General features: G+C 38.1%; 1 protein-coding gene across 1 annotated transcript; it reads right to left on the minus strand.

Moving 5' to 3' along the window:
- Nucleotides 1–4,282: 4,282 nt before the first annotated feature.
- On the minus strand, nt 4,283–18,266 carry LOC104544170 (receptor-type tyrosine-protein phosphatase kappa-like; the record flags this gene model as incomplete). Its single annotated transcript, XM_010188956.1, has 5 exons — nt 4,283–4,319; nt 7,262–7,535; nt 13,667–13,772; nt 16,689–16,890; nt 18,157–18,266. Coding segments are annotated over 5 exons (729 nt in total), but the record flags the coding sequence as incomplete, so codon positions are not given.
- Nucleotides 18,267–19,521: the final 1,255 nt, after the last annotated feature.

Genomic DNA, 19,521 nt, shown 5'->3' on the forward strand with positions numbered 1-19,521 from the left:
GAACTAATAAAACAAATGAAAACCACAAGGGAAAATAATTTTGGAGGTGATTAAGTTCATGTTATAAACGCGGAGTGAGAAACCTTGGACTTCCATTTATTCCTTCTAATTACTTTGGGTTAGAGCTGCCAGGCCCACCCTTCTTTATTTACTGCCACAGTAGATTTCTTCTAATTAAATTTTCAATATTTTTCTCTAGTGTCATAAAAATAACAAAAGAATACACATAAATCAGTGTTAGCCTCAAAGTTGGCAGCCTAAAAACTGTTAGAAATGTCAACTTCATATACTCTCTGCTTAATAACAGCTCTGCTGCCCCTTCTGTCCTCTTAAATGTCTATTTACATGCTAAATAATTTGAAGCATCACTCTTCTCTGACCATGTTAATCTGATTTCATTCCCTTACCAGTAGATAACACTTTAAACTGTAAATGAAATGCCAACGTCACATGTGAGTGGCGATCCATTCAAAGTTTTACACAGTCAAACTCAGCTCCAAGAGGTGACTGATCAGTCATCAGCATCATGTGTTACACTGAAGTGCATACTATGGGAATCACACAACTTTTATTCACTCCTCTATGCCTTTGTTAGGTAGGTTCAGTTATCAGGTATTCATTGTGATACAAGCATGTATGGACTGGTTGAAATTTGCCTTACCACATTTGTTTCAGGAAGTTCGAGAACTTTCTTTAAGAAATTGTATGTAGCACTTTGTTAAATAACACACATTTCCTAGCATAATTCCATTTTTCCCTTCCTAATGAACACTGATCTATTACCTCAATCTCTGCATCCTTCTCTGAACTTCAGAAAACAAGGGTGGTTTTTTCACTCCTTCTTCAGTTAGAATGTGTGGGAAACCAGATTTTTAGTAACTGGGTAATGCTATGACCTAGATTTCAAAAATAATGAGGCAGAGGAAAAATCAACTTGAGTTTTTTTCTTTTGAAATTGATCCTGATCACTATTTACTAAGAGGATCTGAATAGGAATTCAGGTTGATGGAAGAAGGCAATATTGGCTAAAATATCCAAGGAATTAAAATAGTTCACAGTTCATAAATTTTCTGGACTATACTTGAAATAGAAAAGGTGCTTTAGGTATGTCCTATCCACCACCTGCATCACGAGAATTTATTTTTAAGCTGGTTTCAAGAATCAAAGCTTATGTGAACAGACTGTGTACATGTGTGCAACTTTCATACCCTCTCACCACATCTAATAACTTGGGACTCTGTTGGCCAATTCAGTCCAATCTGCAAAAGGGCAAAAGTCACAAAGCCATTAAATTCTTACAGGCTTTCTGGAAATAGGTGTCCAGATAAAGGGGTATCCTATTATTACCATAGATCAGGGGCATCAAAGAATCACTCTGGTATTCATCCTTCAACTGCAAGTATGCAGGAACTGCTCAGGAGACTACTTTTTGATCTGGTGCTGTTCCAATATTTTCTTCCATGAAATATTAGCTCAATGTATTTTAACACACCAGACACTAGTAAGCCTCTCAGCGTACTCTAAAAACACTTTTTTAAGACACACCAAAAGTAGCAACATACTTCAGTCATGATTTGGCACCATCTTTTAGATGAGTTCATACGTCAGTGCATTTTGTTATCAGAAGCACATGAGAACACTGTACCTGGAATATATGGACTGAAAAAAGTATGAGCACTTCAATTTAAATTTGCTGACTTTCATTAGTTTGACACCAATAAACAAACTATTCCATGAATTCTCAAAGGTAGAAGGCAATCCATGGGAATGATACATGCAAAACCTCTTATGCATTAAAATGCATGTAAATTATGTTAATAGAGATCTGACCAAGCAAACAAAAAATTAGTCTGAGAAATAACACATCTAAGAAAGTTAAATTATCAGGATTATAATTTTAGGGATATGAACTTCTCCAGCATCAAACTATGACATTACTACCATATTTTTTTCCATCTTTACAGCTTATTGGTGTGAATATACACAGCAGATAACACCAGATCCTTGAAAGAGGTAAAAATGAGAAAGTACCTTTGCTGGTAATACTGAACTGCACTACCAGGGAAATTTTGTCTTGCCTTTACATGTACCTTCAATGCCATTTCCCTTCACCCCCTTCCATTCTTGCTCTTTATGATTTTTGATGCCTTTTCAACATGTTAAAAGCAAAATTCAGTTTGGCTAGCTACACTGCTTCAAGTCACATGAGATGACACGGAACTACACACTACTTCTGTAACTGAATACATAGTTTAGACAATTTGCTGAATTTTAAGAGTACATTAGCTTTACTGGGGTGCATTAGGTAAGATGACACAGACCTCTTTTCCCTATGAATATATTACAAATGTAACCAGATGTCTTCCAGGCCAATGATTCAAAGCAAATTTACACACTATGAAAAAAATCACCATTACCAGATGAACATATACATAAACCAATATATTAAGGATACTTTTCTTCAAGTATAACAAATCATAGTATTATATTTACAATGAAAACATAGCAAAAAATTTCACTATCAGCTTTTAAAAAATGATTTAGAATACCAGTAGAACTCATTTGAGAGATATGAATGTATGTTACTTTTAAGTGATGATGCACTACTAAATGCATTCCTTCAGAGCAAGAGAAAGCATTTGCTTCTAATGTTGCCTCCCCTGCCATTTCACATCCATCAATTAAAATACAGTCAGAGAAAACATTTGGGTTTCAGTTCCATATTCAAGGAGCATAGTACTGACATATCAGGCAATGCAGTTACTTCAGCATGTCTAAAACTTGTCTTTAGCCAGAGGGACAAAGGTAAGATTTCTGGCACATGGTAGGAAACCTGCTACTCATTTCCCCTTTCCTTCAGACTACAGCCATTGGGGTGAACTTGAGTGTTATGGCAGAGGAAGGCATGCAAGAAACCACTAACAGGACTATTGTTCACATGAACATTACTTTGAGATTGGTGGACAGAGTATGGTTAAGTAAAAAAATATCTTCATAAGCCAGGTGAATTCCTTCCCCAGTTTGTTATTACTATCCATAAAATGTATGATGAGAGAGATCACTGCTTTCCCTTCCTCAGTCCTGCACCATTATAGTTATTTCTGAGCCTTTCAAGACTCTCCTTAACTGAAAACCTAGCAATATATGCTTGTGGTACATAAATATTTGTTTATGCAAATATATTTTAATTCAAACATTTAGTCTTGCTAGGTAAACATAAGAAAGATAATGCTGATGTACTTTTCACAGAAGACTTAGCTCATGGTTTTAATTTCCTGCTTTTATTAGCTTACCTCACTTGATGAAAATATTAACACGTCTTGAGAGGTACATTCTATTTTCTGGTTCCTCAAGAAAATGTTTGGTTGCTACCACCTCATTAGAGGCATCAGCTTTTAATTGGAATAAGACTTAAAGTGATTGAAAAAATGGTGCTGATGTGCCACTGCAGTACTTTAAATGCCCACTTGCTCATATCTAAAGTTGTTTTTATGCTGAATATCAATATGCAATTGGAAAGAGACAATGTAAGTAGTGCTGGGACTCTGTAGAGTACTCTTTCAGCATTTGCAAGCTCGTTTTTTGTTTATGCTGCCAGAGTCTATCAAACAACTCTCATGTTGACACAATCAAGCAACCAAAATGAATGGCTATAAATACAGTCAAAGAAAGAGATAACAATAAGCAGAACAACCAAGTCATCATTTGAAGATGAAACAGCATTTCTGAGTGAGCAGTATGTGATTAACCTGCTGTATGTGGGGTCAATATGATTTATTCTCACAGCTATGCAGTCAGTCTTAGCCCTGGGCCTCACTTGCTATCAAAGACACCAGCCTTCCTCAAATCAAGCCTCCAGTATGTCTAGCTAACACTCAGAGCTCTTTCTTAGGAAAATTAACTGTTGTGTTCTTCATTTAAATTATTTTCATCCCTGCTTGGAAATAATTGTTAGTATAACAGATAATTTATCCAAGTGGGCTTTCTAGTCTCCAGTCCATCTATCTGCCACCTGCTGCCTCCAGCAGCCTAAAAGCAGATCTTGAAAATCACAGACGGGGTAAAAAAAAATGGAGTGCTTGTTTTGTCTAAATTCTGAGTATTGCTGGAACAGTACTCTCTTGGCCCAATACCAAAGAATAAAAAGCAGTAGCCCATTACATTTTAAGACAATCAAGTGGTTCAAAATAAAGGGATAGTACTGGCTTTGTATCAAACATTTAACAGAAATGCCACATCTCATTAGAAAAAGATGCTTTACATGTAGGGACAAACCTCTTACCTTTTGTAGCTATTCGAACACACTGAGTTTTGGTTTCCTGTTGAGGAGGAAAAAGTAAAGAAAACAGTCATAACAGATTGCTTTTTCTTGCCCTCCCTGCTCCATAAATTCATCCTAGATCTGCTGATCAGCTGAGGTAACCCAAAAAGGTGGCTCAGGGCTATAGGCTTAGCAGGAGAGAAGGTTGAGTGATTTTGCCTTTACAAAAGCTGGATGAAATCCAGCCACTGGTCTGTACTGTTCAGGATAACAATGTGGAGAAAAGGTGCAGGACAGTCTAGATGTTTCAGATTATTCAAATCAAATGAAAATCATGCCATCAGAATACAGAGAGAGGGTGCATAAGAGAATAGGAGGACTGGTGCTCCTATTTATTTCATGTCACAGTAATCCTGAGCCAGTGTTCACCTCCAACAGCACCATGTAGCAAAGAAGGTACATTTGCTCAGCACTATGTCCAAACTATCTTGTCTTGCTGCATCCTGATGGTCTTGAGTACAGTCACCCAAAGCATGCCAGCAACATGCTCCCTCATGCTTCTGACTGTGGAACTAGCACAGAAGCAGCGCAGGTGCCTTCACATATGACACAATTCATCTACAACCTATTTAATCTGCCCAGGAAAGACAGTGAAGTGCTTCAGGAGAAGATGCACATGCAAAGACAATTTTTATGTTTTTACTTCCCCTCCCCACCCCTCTTTCAGAAGTTTGGTCAGCAACTGAAACAAATGAACAGAGAAATGACTCAGTTATGCACAGTTTGGACAACTTGAACAGACCAGGGTCAGTCATAAATGGGTTTTCTGACCTTTTTGTACAATGTGCAGTCATTTTAAAGGCAAATATACTGAAACAGCATAAGGTTGCGTGAGAGGATGCAGCTGCTGCTGTATTAGGTCACGCTAAACAATATTAGCATGTAATTAGAAAATACAATAATGACAGTTTCATTCTATAAAATATGCTCCCTCTAGTCCTACACCCTCCAGCACTCCATGACTGAATACGTCCCCTGGGATCTCTCTCCTCTTAAAGATTGCCAAGCAACAGGCAAGATACATTGATGCTGTTTTGTAAATGCAGCTTGTAAAAAATGAGCAACCTGCAAGTTGAGGCTTCTCACAAGTGTTCCTTAAAGACAATTTTTCAATCTCAATGAAAGCCCTGCAAAGTTAATTGATATAATTTTACCTAATTAGCATTCTCTGCAGTTACTGGATTTACTTGTCCTCTTTTGTTCAAAATGTCTGTGAGGATCACAAAGTAACCCTCATCCCATCCCTATAGTGTACTTTAGAGCATACTTTACTTCCCTTTGACTATTTTGGTGAGCCCACTGGTTTACAGTAAAGCACCTGTTTAAATAATCTGCAGCTCAGAGGTTACCTTACAACCACTAGATCTCTGTCCTGGCAGAATGCAGTGCAGTCCACCCAAAACCTCCCACCCCAAATTCCTCTAGGAACAGAAACTTGATCCAAAGCTTTAAATCATACCAGAGAAAACTATTTTAGAATTTAACTCTCTCACAAGCTGATACCAAATTAAAGTGAAATGTAACATGTTCTTCCCTCACCTTCTACTTAGTTGTCAAAATGTAAAAGACAAAATTAATATCTATTTTTGTGTTCCGTATTTTTGTTTTACTTTTCCCTCCAATTTATTTCTTGGGAAATGAAACAAATTTCTTCACAATTTAGTCAGCTAGAAGCCAACAAAAGCAAAAGGAATATATATGTTGCAGGTGTGAGAAATACGAATGAGTGACTAGAAGTTACCTTTTATTCTGCTTTGTTTGCTTCATACAGGTCTGTAGATAAGAACTAGAAAGAGGGAATGATCTCTTCATTTAGAAAAAGCTTCCAGTTCTCAAGCAGCTCCAGTACAGTTTCATTAGCTCCTGCTTTTTCCCCATTCTGACCTGATGCATACGCAATTTTCATTACCATAGGTAGAAGGTGAGCTTTTCTTCAAAAGGATCCAAGGAAAGGCTGCCCATCAGCTAGGATTTGTTTAGTCACCACAGAGACCCAAACATAAGGAAGGGTAAACATGGCTTCTGCTCCTTTTCGATGGCTCTGGTGAGTCTCAGCAGCTATCGCTCTGGTTGTTCTTTCTAGCTCCTTTCTGACCTGCCTGGACACTTCCTATGGAGATTCTTACAGACATATTACTATAATTTCCTTCAGATTTCTAAACTACAAATGAAAAAATTAAATTTTTAAATATCTGAAGATTTTGTAGCTACCATCTTTTCCCTCCTCACTGATTCTTCTCCCCTGTTTTTCACTTATGAGAGGAAAAAAATCATTTGAGAGCAACGCCATGGGGCTTGCAGAGCCACAGTTATTTTTCCCACCTGGAATCTCCCTCCCTGGTGCTTTTTCCCCTTCCGTATGCACAGAACACCACAAGCAGTACTCAGCAACAGAGTTAAAAATGAAACACCAAGGAGAGAATGAAGGTAAGTGACAGCCATACTCTTACTACTGCACAGCAGTAGAGCAAGCGCCAAGCACATCTTTTCAGAAAGACTCTCAAAACCACACCGTGAGTCTGAGGTTACTTTTGCTCAAGCAAATTTTTACTTTTTATTTGATGTTCATTGCGAGAGTCTGAAAAAGTTCGTAACATCTTATTAGCCCGCTGAGCAGCCCACAATCTGTTCATCCTGCAGTAATTTAATCTTATGAAGTGTGCAAGTTCTGAGAACTGGGGAAAGGGCTATGGGCGTTATTTACCAAGGAGGCCCAGTCACAGCACTGAAGTTATTTCCGAGATTATTACTACAAGATGTAGTAACATAATGTCTAGTAGCAGTAAAAGGGCCATGTGAAATGTGAATGGCACATCGTCATGCCATCACAGCATGGAAGGGATTACAGCAGTGCCACTACCAATATCTACTATGTCCAGCTCTCACAGTCCTACTTGCCACTTTGACTTCTTCCAGGAGAAAGGTGTGGTTGGCTCTTACCTTCTCAACGCTGCTCATGGCCTGGAAATAGATGTTGTAGCCTTTCCGAGGAGCCAGTGGCGGGTTCCAGAAACCCTGGTAAGTCCTGTTGTCACCCACAGTAAAAGGGGCTGGCTCTGGCAGGTTTCCTGGGGGCAGCTCAGCAGCAAAGTAATATGGTGACCCTCCGCTGAGAGCGGTCTGATAGGTGACAGGGATTTGGTAGCACTCCATGGCACCTGTTTCTCTCTTAGTTCGGTGTGGGTGCAGCTCCTCAACAACGATCTGGTAGGCACTAGTGAAACAGAGGAAGACCAGCATATCTTTAAAGACACCTGCTAGGGTCAAATCTCTACATAAAAATATTAACCCAATTGCTTTGTGTAAACTTAAAAAGAAAACATAGAAAAGAAGAAAGGAAACGACAGAACATGCATGGATGCAGAGAAGAAACAAAGACTTAGATAGCAAAGCTATCCAATTCAGCCATTGGAAAGAAGCAGCATCAATTTTTTTTTTCAGGAAAAACAACAATACAACTCTGTACACAACATTCTAACAATGATTAAGTATGTTTTTTAGGCTTTTTTTCTCTTGAAGAAACACAAGAATGAATCTGACTTTAAATTACAACAGATTAAACTCTTGGCTAATCAGAAGCATCTGAAGTTAGCATTTTCCTTTGAAACGATATTAGAGAAAACTCAGCTTCAAGGCCCAACATAATGACTGCCTCCAGGCTGTGCCTGAAGCACCAATTTGCAGTTGTCATATCATTAGAGACAGAATGTGCTGACAGGCTTCTCCACCTCCTGACCTTGCTGTGGCTTCTATCTTGGCTCAGAGCTATGCAGATCTAAAGTACAAGTGACATGCTGTAATACAAGCACAGATGGACAGAAATCTGTCCATTCCACCAAAATAGACCACCTCATTCCTCTACAGTTGTCAATGATAAAATATTACAAATTGCTGAAGCAGATGGCATTCGGCCTATTAAAACACCATTCCAACCTCCCAATACCTTGAAATGGTCCATGGCTTGCTTACTTTTCAAAATCACCTGCTCAAAATAGAGCAGTTAATTACAATTCTTCTTTCTCCTTTAGGGGAACTACCTAACTGCAGGATGTTACCAACTCATTATCAGCTTCCTCTGCTCTGCAGAAGTACAGAACTTGCACACCGAGAGCAGGAGGCAATTCTTCAGTTTATAAGAAAAAAGAAAAAAAAAAAAGAAAAAAAATAGTTTTGGGGGGTTTAAGAACTATATCTATGCATATGCATATATACACCCATGTGTATTCACACAATTTATAGGTAGTTACATTTGAGGACTTTATGTAAGAAAATATGCCTAAGCATGTAGACCATATCCAACATTATTCAATTAAACCGGCAGAATTGCCTGTCTTGGTTTTGTTTTAAAGCTTTCTAAACAGAAAAATGAAAATTGAACAGAGGTCTGGAAGCACCACTGCATTGCTGTAGGGACTCCAAAAGGCACAGACAAAGACAAAACCAACTCTCCTCATTTCAGAACTTATGGGGCAGCGTTAAATTATTCTGTCAATTTTCTCAGCTACTACTGCCCAGAAAACCCAATAACTGTAGTGGCAGAGATGAAGTATGATACTGGGGAATGGAAGAAAGGAGAAAAGAAAAAAATAAGAAATTAGTTTCACATCTTTCTTGAGCTGAAAGAAGAAGTTAGCATCCCTTTTCCTAGAACCTAAAAACTTGAGGAGGAAAGCCTCTTCCCTTTCAAAGTGACCAAGAGGAATATAAAAAGTCAGCTCATTTTTAAATCTTTAGGTAAAAAGAAGAACATCAAGAAAAAAAAAGGTGAGTTAGTTCCAGGGATCTCTGTTTTTCATAAACTGTGGACTGAACTTGGTTATACATCACTTTCTGTGGTAAAGTCTATTATTAACCATGTCCAGTTAATGCAGTCTGCACCAACAAATCACCTCCATAAGACCCCTGCATATCCAGAATCTTTCATTACGCTTCAAAATTAATGTACTAGCAAATAAAAACCCCTAAAAATGACAGTATTTTACAAATGTGACAGGATGTAAAATATTAAAAATAATTTTTGGTTATAATGTTCCAAGGGAAGAAATGACTACTGGTGTTCATCTCCTCCCTGGCCTGGCCCTGGACACAGGCAGGCTTAAAACCACCACTCCCCAGCTGCACACCCAACCAACTGGAGTGTACTGGGAACAAAGATGTCTCGTTTCTGCTCCTTCCCTCATGAACTGCCAAAGGACTGGACCAACACAAATTCTGCTCTTTGAATGCCAGGAGAGCAAGAATTTTTGAATATGATATAAAAGGTATGGCAAAATTTTAAGTGTGAGTTCACAATAAAATTGAAAGTTCTGAAAAGTTTTCAAATAAAATAACTTACATAAAATAGGATCTCAAAAATAATGCTTTTTGTGCCCCTACTTCTGAAAAGCTACAAAATCTGGAAAATAAGAAATAGACCTACACATTGTAGCCATCTGCATTTCTACAATTACTTTTAGTTAATTAAAGAACTGTAAATGATGGAAAGTCTTTAAAGTCTCCTATGGATCTTTATTTGTAATTTTTTTCTTTTTTTTAAATTTTCACAAAGTATCTTAAAAATAAAAGATGTGCCTGTCCTTTCTGGAAAGTGGATCTGGCAGTATTTTCCATGCAACTTTATAGGCTAACAAGACATGGAGGAATACAGTCACTTACCTCTGGGCCCTTTGTGATACCATCTGTTTAAACCCATTTACTAAATGTTATAGTGGCTCCAAAGCAGCACTATTAGCTCTATGTACATATAACAGTGTTTGGAAAGGACACCCTGCTGTAAGTGTTGAAGATATAGCAGGTGAAGAGCTCCTCAGCTGATTTTGCATGAAGAAATTATTTTTCATGTAAAAAACCCTCCTTTTTGACCTAAGAAAACCTGCACAGTACCTCCCCATTGACAGAGACAATTACAAACAGCCAAAGGAGACCCCTGCCAACAGATCTTCCTTCTCAGCTCTCCCCAAAAATTCAGGCTCCTAAAGAGGTATGGAAGAGGTGAGGATGTTGTTCATACTTCAGCCCTATTCTGACTAGGCTTTAATATCAGCTAGAGATTTCTTTGTAAGCGTCTAGCAGAGACACAGCTTTGACAGGTGCCAGACTGACTGACAGCCCAAGTTACAACTCCAACTCTTGGAATTCTGACTGACAATTAAGTTTTAGCTGCTCCCTGCCATAATCCAGTTAATTAGTCTTGTTGCAAAGTGAAAAACACCTGATTTTGCAGATGGAGTTATAAGAAAAACAATCAATTAAAATAAATTTCATCATTAAAAAGTTGTCTGTGCTGATTCTGATATATGGTGTTCATAAATCCTCATCTGGAGTAGGATTTGAAAACAAAAGATTGTTTTGCTGATGCTCAGGATCCTTCAGAAAACTACAGCGACAAAACAAATGCATGTCTTCAAATGTGTCACTGAAGCACCATTGATGCTACTGACTGGGATCTCATCTATAAGATTGATAGTGAAACGGTACCTGCCTCACAGTGAGCCTGACTCATTTCGTCCTATCTCCCTTTGCATTTCTAGTTTGTAATTTGGTTTGAAACTTCAGGAGGCCATAAAGAATGCTAGAGATTACATGATAACACTTGACAGGGAAAATATGATTAGAGTCATGTTTAAACTGATGACTATGGCATCTAGTATCTTAAAGAAATGATTGACAGCTGCACATAGATTACACTTGAGTTAAGGAACATCTGTTTCCTGGGGGGCTGTGCTGATGGAGAGGCTAAGGTACAACAAAATCTTATCATAGTATAATTCTCTTTCTAAAAAAGCAAAAGAGTACCAGACTAAGCTTTTTTTTTCTTTGTTTTTTTTAACATGGACCTACTGCTATTAAATAAAATGACCATTTGACCATCTACAGCTCCAGGGATTAGAGGACTAGATGCAAACAAATCTTTTCAAAAAGCCAACGGTATTCTTCAGTTTCAGGCTAAAGAACAGCATTTGAGTCCCTTCTACTCAATCACAGCTGCAGGCACAGCAATTTATTTTTCCCCACCTACCTAGTAACACCCATTACGGCAGCAAGCCAGCTTGTAGTGGAAACACAACTGCAGTATAGATGGAGTAAAGCTTCACTAAAATGCATCATAAAGTTTAATGAAATGCACTGAATCAATTCAGAATTTCAGTGTGCTACATTTATCTCCCCTATTAGGAAGCTGCTGAAAAATACCTGACTGCAATATGCATAACTTCAGGAAAGGGAATGGGACCATGTCTTCTGTGTTCCCCTGGACAGTATTCCTCATTCAGAGTAAGGAATGAATCACCTGTTTTGTTTTAAAAATAAAGCCCAGCTCTCTTGTTATGGTGAAGGACTTATTTCCTTGGCCTTCTGATGTTAGAAATTTAGTGGAGCATCTTAGGTTTTAGAAATTAAAGTGGAGAGGGAAGATGGGAGTCAGGAAGAAAGACACATTTTTTTTGAGAGCATACTCAAACAACAGTTATTAATACTCTAGCAAACTACCTATTAATGTTTAGTGCAGAGGTCCTTTTTGCTACCTTTGTAGGTCACAGTGACAAGCTCATGCCATGGGACTGAGGATGCTGTAAGGAAAATTTGGAGAATAAACATGAGGTGGTGTGCTTCAAGTTTATTCTGCAGTGAGTTACTTGCCTGCAAGTACAGTACAGAGAACCCAGACATCCCTGAGCTAGGTACAGGTAATTCTCCAGCAACTTCCCATCATGCTACCAGTTCACAAAAGAAAACCCCCAGGAGAGAAACCTGGGATGTGAGACTGGCCCTCTACAGGGTGGGCAGCAGGACCCTGCTGCTGTCTGCATAAATGTTGGGAAGAGAAGATGAGCATGGCCATCAGCAGATCCCAGTGGAGTCTGGCAGGTGTGCTCTGGGCGAGCCTAAGCATCAGCCACCTTGGGGGAACAGGCATGAGACTGAAATGATTTGGCATTGATTAGATGAGAGATAGGTATAACATTTCTCAGACAGGGACAGCTTTGGATATGGCCAAAAAGCAGGCTTTAAAAGCACCTACAAAGGTGTATAGTGAGTTTATGTACCTGCATAGGATTTGGCATTGATTAGATCACAGATCTGTTTTCTACTGTATCAACTCAACACAAAATCTGTTTTAGGAATCAGAGTCCTGTACCGAATATACTCCTGCACACTTTGTTGTTCTTCACACTCCACAAAATTTTATGTTTGCTGCATGGTAATATTTCAGAAACTAATGAAGTATAGGGATACAATTTTATTTATTAATATAACACATCAATATCTTCTATAAAGGGGATGAATTTGGATTATCTTCTATGAGAGAATATAAATAAATAACTTGATCACATAAATCATAAGGGTGACTGTATGATAAGCATATAAAAATGCTTATAGATACGCGACTCATCCCCACAACATCCAAATAAAAGATACATTCCTCTTAATGGAAACAGATTTAAGAAACAGTTAATTCTCCTCTGCTTTTAGGAATTCAGGCACATTACTCAGTATCAGCTGAGCCACAGTAACCAACTTAATGTAACACAGAATGAAATGTATTAGCCTGTATGTCTCCAAAATGTCACAAGTGTAAGAGCATGAAAAGGTTCCGATGCTCAGTAGCTAATTAACCCCCAATTAGTCAGTTCTGTCCCTGAATCTTGCTGATGCAGCCATAGCAGTAAAACACAAATGGAATCAAATAACAGCACAAAAAATTTGCATTAACAAGTAGAAGCAAAGAGCAGGATGTGGACTAATCTTTCCAAACAGCATTAAATTATCTCTCAATAGAGAGCAGAAGGGGAAAGACCTCTCAAAGTTAACATAAATGAAACATTTTAACATGATTATGGGACATGCCAAATAAGATTTAATAGCTTGCTACATGATTTCTAGCAAGAAGCACTCTGAGAGGAAAAAGGTCAAATAGTTTGTATTCATCACTATTATTCTCCCATTTCCTCTGAGCTTCCAATTTTCCAATCATACATATATGCTGTAGAATAGCTGATTTGAAGCACTGCAGAGGAAGTGTTATTTTCAAATCCACTTTCTGACAAACACCTTTCAATCTCATATTTCAGAGACACTGAGAGAAAGTAAAATTAAATAATGGAAAGGAGGTGGTCCTGGGAACCCTAAATCAAAGAGGACAGATGATTCAGGTCATGATTATCTAAACAAAACAAAATTTTTTTTCTTATTAATTACAGATCTATTAGCAAGCTCAGTCTAGCCAAAAAAACCAATAGTAATGTCAAATGAATAAATGAATATCACTTGGAAATGAACAGCTTTATGAGCTGCAAGACAGCATACAATCAAGTAAAAAATATCTTATTTATTTATTTATTTTACCTGATAGGTGCACCTTTGGCCTGTGCTGGTCTCAAGAGTACAGTTATTGTAGTAGCAGTTTCATTGAGAGATGCATCGACTCCTTCATAGTCCGGCAAAGTGGGAGCTGATAGATGTTAAGTGGGACGGAAAAAAATGAGAAACAAATTAGTGAAAACATTTTGAATTTTCATGAGACTGTGGCTGTTTGCAATATAGTACAAAACCACAATCTTCATCAGCTATGCAAGTCCTTTTTAATGATTTTCCAGTCAGGCAGTCTTTTACTAAAGCATAAATCAAATTTTACCAGCAACCGAGAACCCCATCCCTAACTGCTTCCCCTCAAACCATGATATCTATCAAGCTAAACAGATTTATTCAAGGACAGAAATAGAGGGAGGAGGTGACTGCCAAGAAGAAACCTTAAGACTACGAAGTCCCATTTTGGCCTTCTTCTTTCTACATTAAAAACAACTATATTTGCCATCTTGAAGACCCAGCCTCTACCACATTTAAAAACCTTCCATATTTCTCTCTTAAATGTCAGGAGAGACAACATCAATACCAACCAGAGTGCAGGAAAACCGGGCTTGGACAGACATGCATCTGTGCACTACAATTTCATGGGGGAGTCTGTTCTCATGCTCATTTCTCCTTCCATTTCTAACAATGGATGGCCAAGCTGCTCATGAACCAGTTTCTCAATTGTGGCAGGTTGCAGCCCGGAGTATTAGGAAGAAACAAAATCAAAGACAAAACTAGAAGCAATTCAGGAATCTATTCACATTGTGGCGGCAATATTTGTTGTGGGTTGGATGGCTGGTGTCAGTGATCACTTCAACCACTCAACTTGAATCTGCTGCCAGAAACCTACCACAGCCCTCACTGGTAAAAGTGTTGCTGACTTCAGTTCTAGTGCAAGGAAAGAAATAGGCTTTTCTGTGACTCAGAAAATAATAATTGTCTACTAAATACTAATCTTTAAGAAGTTTGAAAAGCGTCTGGATGTTGTTTGTTTGTTTGTTTTTAAATATGTGGATGTACCTTCATAAAAGTGTTAGTGATGCTTGTATATTTCAAAATGAACTTTCACAAAAAAGATGTCTCCTAGCAGAATATCAATCATTTGTCATACTAATTTTACAATAATACATCAATAGATAGAAGAACAATGAAAGACTAAGAGCCTTACTTCATTAGTCCCAGATTCTAGATGAACACAGAAATTGCTCTTATTTCTGGAAATATTTTTAATAGAAATAATATTAATTTAATGTTCATTTACGAATTACTATTTATACCACGTTCACTATGATCACAGCAGTCACTTGTAAGCATGGCTGAAAAGAATAATTTCACTCCTTATTAGCTAGCACTTCCTGAAACATATGCATCACTTCATTAAAGGTATCAGTTATGCAGAGTGAAACTAGACAACAGTTTAGCATAAAGCAAGCCGAAAAAGGTCAGGCTGGAATTGAGATACAAAGGGTGTCACAGCCTGCCTTTAAGCTTTCTAGTACTAACCATGCCCTATCAACTAACAGACTCATACTGTGTCTAGTAAGTGTGGTAGACTGGATTCTGGACAAAATATCCAAAACTTCTGGGTGAAGAAAGAGGGCATATCTGAAGAAGCTGAAACACATTGTAGTCCTAAATAATCGAAACATGTTGAGGTGTTTATTTCTTAAAATACTGAAATGTCTGGGGGACAGACATGCTAGCAAGAAATTACATCATTACACCTTTCTTTTCCCTCCTACAAAGAGAAAAGACGACAAGTGTGCAAGTACTACACCACCATTATCCCTGAAAATTTATGAATTGGAATTTGTTGTGAAGAGACACAAGGACGTTAAAAGAACCTGAGTAAAACACTAGACTTCAAAGCAACCTAATAGCTAGATAAATGGAACAGAACATGTCGTTTGGGGTTTTTTTTGTGGTTTAGTTGACTTTTTTTGAAGGGGCTGGGCTATAAGGAATGCTAGTACTTATGTGCTGGGATGGAATTCAAGAAGTTGTTCCAGTTAACTATAACAAATACAGCATTTCACTTGCTACATAATTCAAGGAGCTCTGTCTTGAATTTTCTCACATTTTGATTTATGTGCATGTTTTTGGGAACTGGGTGAAGAGACTACGTGAGTAGTTTCCCAGAGAAATAGTAGGTGCATTCCAATACATTATTAATCTCCTTTTACAGGACAATATAAGTTTCATTATGGCAGATAGTAAGTAAAATAACTGCTTTGTGCTGTTTACATTTCTAAATGACTGACTACTTTGATCTCTGCCAAGCTCTTAAGTCTCCATGTCATAAAATCAACAGTCTCTCTAGATACAGCGTTGACTTATCATCTGCTATCAACTGCATGAACTACTATCTTTTTTTTTTTAAGAATACTGAAATTTAAGAAAATGAAAATACTAAAGCATTCCATTTGACATTACTTTCTTCTAGAGTTTGCAGTGCATTACCAAGATGAATAGCGTCAATCTTGGTGCATTGCAGTAAATGAACAAAGGCACGAGGAAGCAGACCTATTATGTCTGACGAAAAAGAATTCATACTTCCTCCCAACTGCCCCAATTCTGTTACAGCTGTGTGCTGCTAAGTGGTGTCACCTTGAGTAAGTCAGTTAATTTCCTGCATCTGACTTTACTAATCTGCAAAACAAATACAGTACTTAGTGACCTATGGAGTGCTGAAAGGCTTGATTAGTTAAGGTTTACGCAGCACTTCAAAATCTTTAGATAAAAGTACAAGATTACACAAAATCAAACAGTTGACAACTACAGCTGTGCAATTTCCATCTCATGCAAGGACTTATCCCTGAACTTATGCTACTCTTTGACAACTATGCTCAAAAATATTATCAGTAATATGATAGGATATCATATAACAATATGATAGGATTTGGGGACAGGGGGTTCTTTCATGTTTCCTAATTTTTCAAGTCTTGCCAAACATGTCCCCCAACAGCTTATAAAACCAGTGAACATTCACACACACACATTTGAGTTTTGTTTTTACCTGAGATGTTGGTTGTTACATTGATTGTGGTTGCTGGTCCAAATCCTTTGACAGTGCTTGCACGTATAAAGAACTGGTAAGTAGTACCAGGATGTAAGTGTGAGAAGACGTGGTGTGTGCTGTTCCACAGCTTTGACACGGTTTGTGGAGGTCCTGCGACTGGAACCGCAGGGTCGAACGACCGTACACTGCTATAGCTGACCTGTGAAAACAATTCTTTTTGTAATAATTGCTACAGTTTTTGGCACAAGGGCATTAGATTAGATCAGAGGAAACAAAAGACACATGCTCATTTACATGGGGCACATGGTACCCCCAGCTGTCTTGGGGGTCCCACAAGGACTTGATGTGTATTATTGTGGAGTCTGCTTCACTTGAAAGATCATGCAGGTACCCATCATCTTTCATTCTTTGTGATTTTAGTTTATGTATGGAAAATTTCACTATTGTATTTAAGTTAGGACACCCCCACCACTCTCCCCATCTCCACTAAAACCCTTTATTTTTCACTTCTAGTAATATATTTTCCTCTTCTAATAATCATATTTAAATAGTATCCAAATCAAGCTAATAAATTTAAAGCCAGCGATGGTAGCTTAATGTACTGCTTTTGACTGAGATGGAGTTAATTTTCTTCATAGCAGCTCGTACGGTGCTGCGTTTTGGATTTGTGATTAAAATACAAATGCTTGCATTTTTGCCTTTCTGATTCTGTCCCTACCTCACTGTGGGGGAGTGAGCAAGTGGCTGAGTGGGGCTGAGCTGCCCCAGGGTTAACCCACAATATCTGAAGAACTTTGTTAGCATTAAATAGATAAACAAACAGATTTACAGGGGTTTGTCTGGTTAGTCAGCTTGTCTTCCTCCTATAATTCACTAGTACACAAAATTATACCTTCTGTTCCTTTAAAAAAGGAGTGCTGGAAAATTTGGATTTCCTCAAATCAGCTGGTTTTCCTGCCAACCTCCCATGAAGAACCCCAGAAGGTTCATATATTAAATGAACTTTAAACAGAAGATGTATAGAGGTTTTCTCAATGGGTGGTATCTAAAGATCTGACAAAGCTAAAGAACATTGCTCCAAATTTAATAAGATCTTTACTTTTCATGTAACCTTCTCTTGCAACAGAGAAGATTTCACAGATCATGGCTGTCATGCCTTTGGAAGGGCCTTTGAAAGGGTATATAGCGATGATACAAGATTTTTAAAACCAGTACCTCCCACATGGATTGTAATATTGTTACATTCACATGCCAAAGCCACTTAACAGGGCTGGCCAGCCAACAACATATGCACCATAATTATGATTTTTGAACATCTAATCACTACACAAAATCCAGTATTCTGTAAATGAAAGCAGCATAGAACTGAATAGCTGCCTAGAGAGCAGAAACACCCACCATCAGCTACTCCTCTTGCTGCACTTTCCTAGCCCTATCCTATGCTTGTTAGCTGTTTAATGATTACCTCGTACTGAGTAATGATGCCATTTGGATCCACAGGTTCCTTCCAGTTGAGGAAGATCTTATCTTCAAAGGGAGTTCCTTTCACCGACTTGGCAGGTATAGGGCCCGGCACTACAAACAAAATAAAACTTTTAAAAATAGGAAATTCAAGAGACAGAAAAATTAAAGAGATGACAGATCATCCTATTAAAACCGAAAGTGAGCACAGACCTATTTTTATTAATATTCATTCGTATGCAAAAGTCAGCAGTAGAGCATACAAAAAAGCACTTCAAAGTGTATTTTGTCATTTGCAGTGTAGAGAGAGCATGAAGTTGAAACGTTATCCCCACATATGGTTTTCAAAACTTCATGCAAAGTCAAATTGTCTCGTAGTATAGCCAGGGGAAACAGTTCAAGCTAGATTATGACTTCAGGGAACATCACTGAACTCTGTAATAAGCGTATCTTAGGACAAGGACTACATGGTTTTAAAATCCTTTTAAAAAGAAAAATCAAAGGCAAGGAAAAGCCTCAGTTATACAGCATCTTCCAAAGGAGAGAAATGCTTACAAAATAGTTTTCTGACACCCCTTCTTATGATTGGTTGTTTTAAAAGTAATCCCCGTTTAAAGAAGGGGCTGGGCACGGGGCAAAGACAGCAGCTCAGCGGCCACTTCTGTCAGCCACTGATGTGCTCATGCTGCAGAAGGATCAAAACTGCTTACTTCAAACCTTTCCAATAAGAAACACTTTCAAAGCTTTGAACTGAACCACACTAAGATGACCCTACTTACTTATTTTAAACGGAACCAATATCCTTGGTGTAATAACAAGTCTGAAGTGTCACCTCAGGCCTCTTTGCCCGAGTGATTCACAGTACCTGGTAATCCCATCAACACCAGGCGGGAGCGCTTAGTTATCTCCTATTTCAGCTTACAAGATATTTTTGCCTACACATACAGTTCCTTTTTAACCACAGCAGCTCACCTAGATTTAAACACATCCCACTGAAAGAAGGGAATGAGGATAAGAGAGTGCCTGAAGAAGCCCTGAACCCAAAGAAACACTCTCCCCTTCAAAAAGCTAAAGTTGCTCACATCTGCAGTCTTTCAAGCTAAAATGTTACTTTTATTTAATATATTGATATATATTTCTCTACCCTTCTTAATCAGCCTGTTTTCTTCAATGCAACTTTCAGTGATCCTCATGCATGACATTTCTTGGGTATTAATTATCAAAGTGGACTGAGGTTTTACAAAGAGTAAAAATGAATTAAAACTGGATCAAAGGAAGCACCAGACACAGCACTAGCAGCACCAAGGAGCGAGTGGTCTGTCCCAGTAGTGGGATTTATTTCAGTCTACGTGGCAGCTATAAATGATGA

This window comes from Mesitornis unicolor, unplaced genomic scaffold, assembly GCF_000695765.1.
Source record: "Mesitornis unicolor isolate BGI_N332 unplaced genomic scaffold, ASM69576v1 scaffold44967, whole genome shotgun sequence".
In the NCBI taxonomy this organism is placed as follows: domain Eukaryota; kingdom Metazoa; phylum Chordata; class Aves; order Mesitornithiformes; family Mesitornithidae; genus Mesitornis; species Mesitornis unicolor.